A 12,785-nucleotide genomic window follows, 5' to 3' on the forward strand; every position below is an offset into this window, starting at 1 on the left:
AAAATGAAACAACTGATCTGTCTCCACTTAGCTTTTTAACATTTTCAGGCTGATATAACAAAAAGGGCATGCTCGTCCACCTTAACTCTCTCTGATAAAGAAAAAATAAGCATGGAATTGGCATACAAAATACAGTTCAAAAGAGACTTGGAACTTCTGTACCCTTAGTATGAAAGTAAACAGAGGGAGGCATGAGTGCAGTGACGGAAGGCTGTTTATATTTGGTGGATTCAGCCTCCCTCATGTGTTAGAGGAAGCAACAGTCTTCAGAGCTCTGGCTGCCAGGTGGGGAGGAATAGACTGCTGTCTCCCCGGAGTGTTGGCTCCCACGCTGTGAGTCAGGATTGCATAAGAGAACTCAGCAATGCTTGCCAAGGCAATACCAGTGATGCTCTGCAAATGCCCTACAACCTTCAGAAATAGAGACAGATTTCTTATTACTAAAAAATCTCAACATGTTTTAGTGCACAAACACACACATTACTTGGGATGTTCTCTCAAGGCAATTGTAAATTCAAATTTCTGAAATCCAGATTCCAGTGTTTGCCAATGGCCAAATTATATTAGGATACCTTTTCCCTGATAATGTTAGCATGGAAACTTTCTGCTAGACATTTCCCTCTGCTGGAGATAAGTTTTGTGAAATATAAGAATGATATTTGGGCCTTGACATTTTCATTAATTGAGAAGATAAAATTGTTGGACTTTGTTTTGTTTTGAAACAGGGTCTCACTCTGTTGCCCAGGCTGCCAGGCTGCAGTGCAGTGGTGTGATTTTAGGCTCATTGCAACCTCCACCTCCTGGGCTTAAGTGATCCTCCCACTTCAGCCTCCGGAGTAGCTGGGACTACAGGCGCAAGCCACCATGTCCAGCTACTTTTGTTTATTTTTGTAGAGATGAGGTCTTACGGTGTTGCCCAGGCTGGTCTCCAGCTTGTGGGCTCAAACAGTCCTGCCTTGGCCTCCCAAAATGCTGGAGTTACAGGCGTAAGCCACCCTTTTTTTTTTTTTCCTGGTTTTTTTTGGTTGTTGTTTTGTTTGTTTGAGACAGGGTTTCACTGTCGCCCAGGCTAGAGTACAGTGGCACAATCATGGCTCACTGCAGCCTACAACTCCTAGGCTCAGGTGATCCTCCCATCTCAGCCAAGTAGTCCATGTAGTTGGGACTACAGACATGCACCACCACGCCCAGCTAATTTCTTTCTTTTTTTCTTTTCCGAGATGGGGTCTCACTCTATCTCCCAGGCTGGAGTGCAGTGGCGCAGTCTTGGCTCACTGCAACCTCTACCTCCCAGGCTCAAGTGATCCTTCTACCTTGGCCTCCTGAGTAGCTGGGACCACAGCCATGTGCCACCATACCCAGCTATTTTTTTTTTTTAATTTTTGGTAGAGACAGGGTTTTGCCATGTTGCCCAGGCTGGTCTCCAACTCCTGAGCTCAGGTGATCCACCTGCCTCGGCCTCCCAAAGTGCTGGGATTAGAGGCGTGAGCCACTGCACCCAGCTATGACTAATTTTTAATTTTTGTAGAGACAAGGTCTTTCTATGTTGACCAGGCTGGTCTTGAACTCCTGGGCTCAAACAGTCCTCCTGCCTTGGCTTTCCAAAATCCTGGGATTACAGGCGTGAGCCACCATGCCCAGCCTGGACTTTTAACATAATAGCAGGTTATCATAGAGAGAAATGAACAAGCTGAACTTGGGCCTCCGTTTCCAGATTTATAAAAGGAAAACAAGGAAACATTTCAGCCCTATCCTAGATTTTTCCCTCTCAAATCTTGCACACTAATCCTAATCCTGGGTCTTGGCACTTCTGTAGGTTGTCTTCTGTTTTCCTTTAACTGATGGGTGAAATGCTTCCTGTTAAATGAATTCTCACCATGCCGGTCCTGCTCAGTGGTGCATACCTGGCTCCAACACTCATGGTTTTGGATGAAAGCACTTGCTGCAATGATTCCTACTGCCAACAGCATGAAGTCTTCCTTCACTGAAATAAACTTTTCCCTGAGTGATTAAAACCACATTAATTTTAAAGCTAGAATGGAACTTGATCTTCCAAATCATAGGGTCATGGAACTTTATGAATTATTTGTGTCAATCATCTTGGATTTTTTAGACATGGAAGGAAATGGTCAAGTAATAGCTCATTTACCTGCTCTCCCATTCTCCCCCAACTTAACTGGGATTAACATGAGCCTTATGTCTGAATGGTTTATAGGCCTTTTGTAGTTCTATTTGTCTCCCTAATGGTTGGTTGTAACTGTGAGGCTTTTAAACAGCCTGTTTTTACAGTGATCAAACACTTTTGTCCAAGTTGCAACCCTGTGACTGTTTTTTCTTTTTTTTTTTTTTCTTTTTTTTTTTTTTTTTTTGAGACGGAGTCTCGCTCTGTCGCCCAGGCTGGAGTGCAGTGGCCGGATCTCAGCTCACTGCACGCTCCGCCTCCCAGGTTCACACCATTCTCCTGCCTCAACCTCCCGAGTATCTGGGACTATAGGCGCCCACCATGCCCGGCTAATTTTTGGTATTTTTAGTGGAGACAGGGTTTCACTGTGTTAGCCAGGATGGTCTCGATCTCCTGACCTTGTGATCCGCCCGCCTCGGCCTCCCAAAGTGCTGGGATTATAGGCATGAGCCACCGTGCCAGCGACTTTTTTTCTAAGTGACTGACCAAAGCAGTCCAGTAACCTTGAGTTATATGCAGCTATAAAGAAAAAACTAGGAAAGAAAATATGTTAATTACTTAAAGTAATTTAAATTTTTTTTTTTTTTTTTTTTTTTTTTTTGAGACGGAGTCTCGCTCTGTCGCCCGGTCTGGAGTGCAGTGGCCGGATCTCAGCTCACTGCAAGCTCCGCCTCCCGGGTTTACGCCATTCTCCTGCCTCAGCCTCCCGAGTAGCTGGGACTACAGGCGACCACCACCACGCCCGGCTAGTTTTTTGTGTTTTTAGTAGAGACGGGGTTTCACCGTGTTAGCCAGGATGGTCTCGATCTCCTGACCTCGTGATCCGCCCGTCTCGGCCTCCCAAAGTGCTGGGATTACAGGCTTGAGCCACCGCGCCCGGCCAGTAATTTAAATTTAAAAGTAAAAGCCTTTAGGGTTTTCCTGACCTTGCTCAGTCCTCTGCATCCAAACAACATATTGGAAGCTAATGAGAACCAGGTAGCCTGAGTAGGTTATCCAGGACTGGATGCCATGCTAAGCTAATTCCATTCCCCAGGTTCTTATGGTCTGTCTCCCCTTCCCGGTTCCTGGAAGGAGCCTACCTTATAGGAGTTGTCTTACCCTTGCAGCTGACTGGGAGTGGAGTTCTCAATTGAAGCCCTCAACAGGCTCTCATATATGGGTTCATGCAGAAGATAGACCAGGTCGAGCAGTGTCAGACAGGTTGCATGCAGCCTCATGGCTGGAACCAAACAGCCATTGTATCCTAGATGGAGTATGGGAATGATAGGGATAATTTATAATCCTATCTTCTCTGATCATAACCACAGTTGTGACATAAAGCTGTTGAGGTGCTAATGTGCTTCCTGGTTGCTATGTTCTGCAAGAAACCTGTTTAGCTGGAGATCAGTTTTGAAGGACAAAAGTAAAGGTAGAGAAACCTCCATCTGTAGTATATGTACAATTAGCATGTAGTTGTCCCTCTCTTATGCTTCTCTATAAAGTCAACTCTTTGATCCTGCAATAAGAGTGCCTAGTAAGTCCAAACAGAAACCAGTTGCTAAGACACTCTGAGCTTCTTTCCCTGACAAGTGCCAGAGGGAACACCTTTTTCAGTCATCCAGAGACACCATCAAGCTTCCTACTGTTCCTCATTGGCAGGTTCTGCCCACTGCTCCCAAATTCCTGTGCACAATTTTTTTTTTTTTTTTTGAAAAGGAATCCTCTCTGTCGCTCAGGCTGGAGTGCAGTGGCACGATCTTGGCTCACTGCAACCTATACTTCCCAGGTTCAAGCAATTCTTGTGCCTCAGCCTCCCAATTAGCTGAGATTACAGGTGCCCACCACCACACCCAGCTAATTTTTGTATTTTTAGTAGAGATGGGGTCTCACTATGTTGGCCAGGCTGGTCTTGAACTCCTGGCCTCAAGTGGTCCACCTGCCTCAGCTTCCCAAAGTGCTAGGATTATAGGCATGAGCCATGCCCGCCTCCCCTTGCACATTTTGTATTGTTTTCTATGGAAGTCTCCAACCCATATTCCCTAACACAGTAAGATACCTAAAACCTCCAGGAGCATCTCCACATATGCCAGGGGAGTGGGCAGATTAATTTGGAAGTTCAGGGACTTCAAAACATCAAGCTCTGACTCCAGCAGTTCTTCTTTAGTGTGTAGATAGCCTAGAGCCTGGAGGAAATTCAAGACTGTAATGTTGCTGATTATCTGAGCAAAGAAAAGAGAAGGAAAGAAGAATGTTAGGATAAAGGCCATACATCTTGGCAGAGTGCACAAAGCCCTTCATAATCCAGCCCATTCCTTCATCTCAGTCTTGTCTCATGGTAATTCCCCCTCATATTCTGCTTGTCATTCAGAATTACTTGCAGTTTCCAAACCCACCATGCTGTCCCTCTCCAAGCCACTACACAGGCTGTTTTCTATACCTGGATCTCCCTTCTTTTCCTCCCTAATTCCTCTCCCTCTTCTCTTGGGATCCTCCCATTTCCCATCCACCCCATTTCAAGAAGTCATTCAAGGCTGATGAGGTACATTTATAGCCGTCTATTTACATTAATCGGAGCTTTTTTTTCACACTATTTGTATGTGTCTTTTCCCATTACATAATAGGTTCCTTGTTAGCACAGACAATATTGTTTACTGTTGTAGCCATGGCACCTAGTGCAGCATCTGGCCACAGAATGAACTCAGTAAGTATTTGTTGAATGAATGATATTTTACTGTGTAGGCATTAGGTAGTGATGTGGAAACATTTTTTCCCCCTTGTAAATGTAATAGTTTGCCTTTACTGCTGATAGGTATGCTGGCAATTCAGGCACCTTATGTAAACTGCCCTTGAGTCCAAGGGGAGGAAAGGTGACCAGTATGAATGATGGCATCTGTCCCAATTATACTTTGGGAACAGAACTTCAGGCTATTTAATAACTGCCTCTGTGTGAGAGGGGGAGAAAGAGTGTGTGTGTGTGTGTGTGTGTGTGTGTGTGTGTAGGAGGTATGCTTAGGAAGCATAATTACACTCTGGAATTTCCACGAGTTGTATCACCTAACCTAGGAGTAGGTTTCTCACAGCTACCTAGTTTTTTTTGTTGTTGGTTTTTTTGAGACAGTCATTCTGTTACCCAGGCTGGAGTACAATGGCATGACCTCAGCTCACTGCAACCTCTGCCTCCCGACTTCAAGCAATTCTCCTGCCTCAGCCTCCTGAGGAGCTGGAATTACAGGTGTACACCACCACACCTGGCTAAGTTTTGTATTTTAGTAGAGATGGGGTTTCACCATGTTGGCCAGGCTGGTCTTGAACTCCTGATCTCAGGTGATCCACCTGCCTCAGCCTCCCAAAGTGCTGGGATTACAGGCATGAGCTACCGTGCCTGGCCGTTGTTTTTACTTTGTAATTTATTTATTTTCTTCTTGTCACTGAGTTGAAGCTCATCACAGCCCCCTTTGTATAAAAGCCGGTTTCTTCCTTACACTCAGGTGCCCATGAGCAACCCCAGCTCCTTACTTTGTTTTGGAAGGAAAGTTTGCTGGCCAACTGAACACATGACACAAGACGGAGAGTAAACTTGTTGACAAGCTGCTGTTTCAGAGCCCTCCAATTCTGAGACTCTCTCTTATTATCTCTTGGCTGGATTGTGACTTGCCTGCAGATGTTCTCTGCCTGTTTTACCATAAACCTATAAGGAAGGGAAGGAGAGTAAACAATCCACACTCAAACTAAAGGGAGTTTAATTTGCTGGCTAAGAAATTTACATTTGAGGCTGAGCATGGTGGCTCGCACCTGTAATCCCAGCACTTTGGGAGGCCGAGGCAGGCGGATCACTTGAGCCCAGGAGTTCAAGACCACCCTGAGCAACATGGCAAAAACCCGTCTCTACCAAAAATAAATAAATAAATAAATTAGCCAAGTGCCAAGTGTGGAGGCACATGCCTGTAGTCCCAGCTACTCAGTAAGCTGAGGTGGGAGGACCACTTGAGCCCAGGAGGTCAAGGCTGTAATGAGCCGAGATCCCACCATTGCACTCCAGCCTGGGTAACAGAGCAAGACCCTGTCTCAAAACAACAATAACAACAAAGAAATTTATATTTGCAAGTTAGAGAGGGTGTAAAACCAGGTCTCAGGGTAAGGGGCAACTACTTGTACTTTCTTAAAGATGTAGGTACATTAGCCACTCTGAGAGGTGCCGCTCACAAAGGCGTTATGGCAGGGCTTTACCTTTCTAGGATTTCTACAGCCTGGTAGCTCACAGATTTCTCCAGACACCATTGTTCAGACAGGAGAAAAACAAACTCTGCCAAAACAGGAAAAAAGAGCCTAATTCACAAGATGCAACCAAAACCACTCTGTGAACTCTTGGCGTTGTGTAAAAGCCATGATGGGGCCAAGGGAAGAGGGTCAGGAGGTGAGAAAGATGAGACTAAAACAACCAAAGCTGAGCTTAGTTTCCTTTGCTGCCAATAGGCAGATCAGAGGCATGAAAAGGAGGCTGACTGAGTGCCAAAGACAAGGGTTTACCAAGCCCCCTCAGTGACCCTTGAGCCTTCCTGTGGGTTTCAGCTGATAAAAGGCTTGGCCGGTTACACACAAACATACCAGCTGGTCTAGGTGACCTCTACACCATGCTGGGAACCCCCAGCTTCAAGGAAGATTCTTGGATGGATAAAAACCCTAACTGCTATATTCTGTTTTCTGTGGAATGTTGGCAGGAACAGAAAGATCCCTCCTGGAGCTTCGATATTCTTTATGACACTGTTTGTTTAGTAACCACCCTCTGGAGAACTCCCATTGCTTTACAAACACAAGTCACCTTACAGCTGGACACCATCTCTCCACCACCAGTTTGTTGGGTAAATCTGGTGGCTGAGCCTCTCCCCAGGAGCAAGTGTGTTACTGTGAAGTGGCTTGTTTTTGAAGAAACATCCCCTAAATTGGGGAACATAGCCCAATTTAGGGGGAGGGAGTCATTGGGAAGGTGGGAAGGGTGAGATACCTTGGCAAGATTTTAGCCTGCCTCTGTTTCTCTTTGCAAGAACAGCTCCAGATAGAATTATATTTATCTTGCAATATCATTAGAGGGTGGAAACAAAGGTAAATATCAGTTCTCAACAAAGAAAGCTCCTACAGACCGAAGACCTTTTAGCATTGATCAGTAGAGAATTGCACATTTAGTCAAATAATCATATGTCTTCAGAGAAAATTTAACTTTCTTAGAAAATGAAGTCAAGCTTGCACAAGACAGTTTAACAATCTACTCAGCACACATTACACATAGATGTACAAAACCTCATCGTTACAGAGGCTACGGTTTGGCTAGCAATGTCTAATGCAGAACAGAATTAGTTTAAGCAATTCAGCAAAATACCCTAGAACATGTAATTGTGTCTCTTATTAGTCATTTTATTTGCTTGACTTTAGGCTTTATTTCTTAGTTTTGTTCTTTGTGTGTGTGTGCAGTTGTTGAGTTTTGGTTTGGTTTTGCTCTGAATTATCTAGGCATTTGTTTCTGTTTTCCATTTTAATTTGCCAAGGAAACTGAGCTTGGATTAGGTGGAATGGATGAGGGTTATACCTTTCCCTTGCTATTGGCCCCACCTCCTCAATAACAAGCATAGTCAGATCTACTATTAACTAAAAGACCCTCCCCTTTTAACCTCTTAGGGTAGGGCTCCACCTCTCTCTTTTCCATCACTGTTGAATTTTTTTAAACAAATAAATAAATAATAAATAGACGGGCTCTTGCTACATTGCTCAGGCTGGTCTCAAACTCCTGGGCTCAAGCAGTCCTCCTGTCTCAGCCTCACTGTTGAATTACTTGAAAGCCTGGCTTACACACCTACTGCTTCCACTTCATCATTCACTCCCTAATTTTCTATATGTTGGCTTCTACCTTTCCTAACTTGCTGAAATGATTCTCAGAGGACGGTAAATATGTCCAAATTGTTAAATATCATGGCTTTTTGCAATCTTTAGTTCTGTTGATATCCCTAAAGCATCTGAAACTTCTGACCATCATCCTTTTCAGTCTCCTCTTGACTTCCAAAAGTCCCTTGGTTCTATTCCTATCTCCTCCTTTTATTTCCTTCACAAGTCTTCTTACTCCAATTCCCTGAACAAAAAGTGTTTTCCCAAGGAACTGTCCTTGACCTGCTTTTCTTTTCTCCTTCTAGGAGCTCATCCTCTGCCACAGTTTCAACAGTATCATTGTGAAGGTAACTTGAAAACCTTGATCTCCATTTCTGACCTCTCTTCTAACATATATATGTGTGTGTGTGTGTGTGTGTGTGTGTGTGTGTGTGTGTGTGTGTGTGTGTATTTTTTTTTTGAGACAAGGTCTCACTCTGTTACCCAGGCTGGAGTGCAATGGCATAATCTCAGCTCACTGCAACCTCTGCCTCCCATGTTCCAGCCATTCTCCTCTGCCTTAGCCTCCTGAGTAGCTGGGATTACAGTTGCCTGCTACCATGCTAGGCTAATTTTTGTATTTTTAGTAGAGATGGGGTTTCACCATGTTGGCCAGGCTTCAAAGCTATTATTATCTTTCCCAAACAAAAGTTACTTTTCCTCCTGCTTTATTTGTGTAGTGTGTCTGTGTGTTTCTTTTTTTTTTTTTTTTTTTTTTTTTTTTTTTTTTTTTGAGACAGAGTCTTGCTCTGTCACCTAGGCTGGAGTGCAGTGGCACAATCTTGGCTCACTGCAACCTCTGCCTCCCAGGTTCAAGCAGTTCCCCTGCCTCAGCCTCCCGAGTAGCTGGGACTACAGGCACCTGCCACCACACCCAGCTAATTTTTGTATTTTTAATAGAGACGGGGTTTCCCTGTGTTGGCCAGGCTGGTCTTGAACTCCTGACCTTGTGATCCACCCACCTCGGCCTCTCAAAGTGTTGGGAATACAGGCGTGAGCCACCGTGCCCAGCTGTGTCTGTTTCTTTTAGTGACCACTATACTTCCAGTCTTCTAGGCTCAACCGTTTAGTATAGTCACCTTTTTCTCCTTCACTTCCTAAATGTATCCACAGCAGAACCCTAGACTTTGCCTCTGGAATGCTTTTAATACACCCTCCCTTGTTATTCCCTCTACCCTATCACCTAACCTGGTGACATTGACTTTACCTGTCTGCCTACCTCCCATCTCCCTCTGGTTTAACCCATCCTTTACCTCCCTTACATCACTGCCAAAATAATGCTTACTAAGGGAGGGTTACCGTCATATCCCTTATTTAAAAACCTTCAATGTCTTCTTGGTTTTCTACTAAACCAAGGATAAACTCTTCCCCTTGGCATTCAAACTTCCACATGGAATGTCTCCAAACTACCTTTCCGGTCTTAATTTCAACTCTCTTCCACATGCACTGGCCGACATGGACTGCACTGTACCCACATGCACCCTAAGCACCCCATTTCCATAGCGTTACTCATGCTACCTCTTTTTGGTAGAAACGCTGTCTCCTTCCTCCCCCTTCACCAAACCAATGTCCTCCTTCCTTCAAGGTCTGCCTGAAATGTCCCGATGCCTGGGCCATCCCCTGAATTCTTCCTATTACCATATCGCTCCTCTCAACCCCCATAAACGCTTGTTTTATCTCTCTCTGACATCACTTATCTAATCATAGTACCTAGTCATTGCATATTTGTTCTAATATCTCCCCCAACTTGCACATGGTTTGAAGGCAAGACCTCTATCTCTATTTCTTTTTTTTTTTTTTTTTTTTTTTTTTGAGATGGAGTCTTGCTCTGTCGCCCAGGCTGGAGTGCAGTGGCCGGATCTCGGCTCACTGCAAGCTCCGCCTCCCGGGTTCCCGCCATTCTCCTGCCTCAGCCTCCCGAGTAGCTGGGACTATAGGCGCCCGCCACCTCGCCCGGCTAGTTTTTTGTATTTTTTAGTAGAGACAGGGTTTCACCGTGTTAGCCAGGATGGTCTCGATCTCCTGACCTCATGATCCGCCTGTCTCAGCCTCCCAAAGTGCTGGGATTACAGGCTTGAGCCACCGCGCCTGGCCTTTTTTTTCTTTTCAGATGGAGTCTTGCTCTGTCGCCCAGGCTGGAGTGCAGTGGCACTCCAAGCTCACTGCAAGCTCCGCCTCCCAGGTTCACACCATTCTTCTGCCTCAGCCTCCCTAGTAGCTGGGACTACAGGTGCCCGCCACCACACCCAGCTAATTTTTTTGTACTTTTAGTAGAGATGGGGTTTCACCGTGTTAGCCAGGATGGTCTCGATCTCCTGACCTCGTGATCCACCTGTCTCAGCCTCCCAAAGTGCTGGAATTACAGGCGTGAGCCACCACGCCCGGTTTTTTTTTCGTTGTTTTTTTTTTTTTTTTTTTTTTTTTTTGAGACGGAGTTTTCCTCTTGTCGCCTAGGCTGGAGTGCAATGGCACGATTTCAGCTCACTGCAACTTCCGCCTTCTGGGTTCAAATGATTCTCCTGTCTCAGCCTCCCAAGTAGCTGGGATTACAGGTGTGCGCCTGTAATCCCACCTGGCTAATTTTTGTATTTTTAGTAGAGACGGGATTTCACTCTGTCAGGCTGGTCTCAAACTCCTGACCTCAGGTGATCCTCCCACCTCAGCCTCCCAAAGTGCTGGGATTACAAGTGTGAGCCACCATGCCTGGCCCTCTATTTCCTTTCTAGCCAAGCGGTGCCACTCATAAGTACTCCATACATGTCAAAGAAATCAAGGGGAGGGCACTGGTGAGTCTTGTCCATCAGTATACCCCCAGCACCCCACAGAGAAGGTTAGCAAACATTCTCTGAATGAATAAAATCAACGGAATCTCAAGGTCGTGCCTGAAAGACAAAAGCCCCAGTCTCCCATGAACCCAGCTCCCCGGCCCTGCAGCCGCACCCACGATCCGGGGCTCCCTGAAGCTGCCCAACCGCCCCGAAGCCTCCTGCACTGCTTGCTCATTCTGCTGGGCCAAGTGAAGCAGGGCGTCTTCGATCGTCTCTGTGGCGACAACTCCAAACTGAAAGTCAACGAGGGAGGCCGATCTTGGCCTCATGGGTCCGTCCATATTCACGAGCCTCTTGGGGCACCTGGACGGGCTCACTGGATCCACATACCGACCCCCTTAGCTCCTCTCTAGTCTTCTGCCACACCCTGGATTCCTCGCCCCTTCCAATGAGTGTGTCGTCGCCTCAAGTCTGAGGAAAACCCAATTGCCACCACAGCCTGGAACCCTCCACAGCTTTTTCCTGCCCCAACGGCCGCGGACTCCTCAGCCAATCAGAAAGCACGTCCGCTTCTCACCTCCCGCATCCATCCCGTGTGCCCGGGAACCGTGGTTCAGCCTAGCAAAGGGCACGCGGACTACAACTCCCAGAGTCCACTGCAGTGGCCCAGGACTACTGTTCCCAGGGAGCCCCGCGCGGCGGCAACGCGAAGAGAGGAGCGGCAACATGGCGGCTTCGGGAGCTGGTGACCCTCTGGATGCTAGGCGTGGAGAGGCCCCTTTCGCTCAGCGTATCGACCCGACGCGGGAGAAGCTGACACCCGAGCAATCGTATTCCATGCGGCGGGCGCAGCTTGCCCAGTGGCAGAAGGTCCTACCGCAGCGGCGGACCCGGAACATCGTGACCGGCCTAGGCGTCGGGGCCCTGGTGTTAGCTATTTGTATCCGTCCTTGTTGTAGACTCAAGGGGACCGCATATGGGGAAGGGGAACAGAATGTGCAAGAGGGCTGAACCACCCGTTTAATTTTGGGGTAAAATGGGGTTAGTACTTTGTTATTCATAAGGTACTCTTTTATTCTGATTTATTAATAACGGAGTTGGGGTTCAGGGCTTAGAAACAGCAGCGGTGGGAAGCCGGAATCACTAATTTGGGAAGGTAACAAGCGTGGCAGAGCAAATCTAGGAAAGGGGAATGTGCATAGTCCGTGTGGTTTCCTGAACCTACCTCCCCAGATGGTTACACTATCTACTCGATCTCCCAGGAGCGTTTCCTAGATGAGCTAGAAGACGAGGCCAAAGCTGCCCGAGCCCGAGCTCTGGCGAGGGCATCAGGATCCTAATCTGGATGGGTATTGATCATGTCCAACCTGCTGGAGCCCCTTCACATGGTGGATGATGCCCCATGACCCTGTAGAAATTGAATCCTGCTCACAACATTGTTGGCCTTCTTACTAACCTTGGGCCATGATTGATCCCAAGAAACCAGGGACTTAAGCATTTGGCTACTGTCAAAAGAACAGAACTTTGCCCACTGCACACTTGCTGTGTACAATGACTGAGCCCTTTCTTGTAGTTTGTTTCCTTGAGAGATGTGCGTGCGACTGTGGCTTTTCCCAATGTTTTTGACTTTGTGGTTTACCCCCTTCACCTTCCAGGGATGCGATTGTTACGAGGTTAGGCGTGGCAGCTCTGCACAGTGTTTGAGCCTAAAGTGGTATAGATAGGGTCAAATTGAGATAATAAACTGAGTCATTCTCCTGGAGTCAAGTGAGTATGGAGGCTGAGAGGCAGTATATGGCACTTCATGCTGGAAAGCTTCACAAGCTGTAGCTGCAGTGGTGGTATTGCCCCAGGGAGCTGTAAATGTTTAACTAGAATTACTTTTTCCATGAGATCTTTCCACCTGATTTAAGGGAGAGATCACTGGGTGGTTTGAGACT

General features: G+C 46.5%; 2 protein-coding genes across 2 annotated transcripts; one reads left to right on the plus strand and one right to left on the minus strand.

Annotated features, from left to right (window-relative positions):
* Window positions 1-152: 152 nt before the first annotated feature.
* CNTD1 (cyclin N-terminal domain containing 1) lies at window positions 153-11,186 on the minus strand. The gene is made up of 7 exons (XM_037993213.2): window positions 11,018-11,186; window positions 6,392-6,467; window positions 5,681-5,852; window positions 4,221-4,383; window positions 3,284-3,428; window positions 1,905-2,001; window positions 153-411 (listed from the first exon to the last, which is right to left on the minus strand). The coding sequence occupies exons 1-7, from the start codon at window positions 11,184-11,186 to the stop codon at window positions 241-243; spliced, it is 993 nt and encodes a 330-aa protein (XP_037849141.1). The 3' UTR covers window positions 153-240.
* Window positions 11,187-11,569: 383 nt separating this feature from the next.
* Window positions 11,570-12,607, plus strand: COA3 (cytochrome c oxidase assembly factor 3). Its single transcript, XM_037993212.2, has 2 exons — window positions 11,570-11,785; window positions 12,079-12,607. The coding sequence occupies exons 1-2, from the start codon at window positions 11,572-11,574 to the stop codon at window positions 12,183-12,185; spliced, it is 321 nt and encodes a 106-aa protein (XP_037849140.2). The 5' UTR covers window positions 11,570-11,571; the 3' UTR covers window positions 12,186-12,607.
* The last annotated feature ends 178 nt before the right edge of the window (window positions 12,608-12,785 follow it).

Source organism: Chlorocebus sabaeus, chromosome 16 (genome assembly GCF_047675955.1).
Source record: "Chlorocebus sabaeus isolate Y175 chromosome 16, mChlSab1.0.hap1, whole genome shotgun sequence".
NCBI lineage: Eukaryota > Metazoa > Chordata > Mammalia > Primates > Cercopithecidae > Chlorocebus > Chlorocebus sabaeus.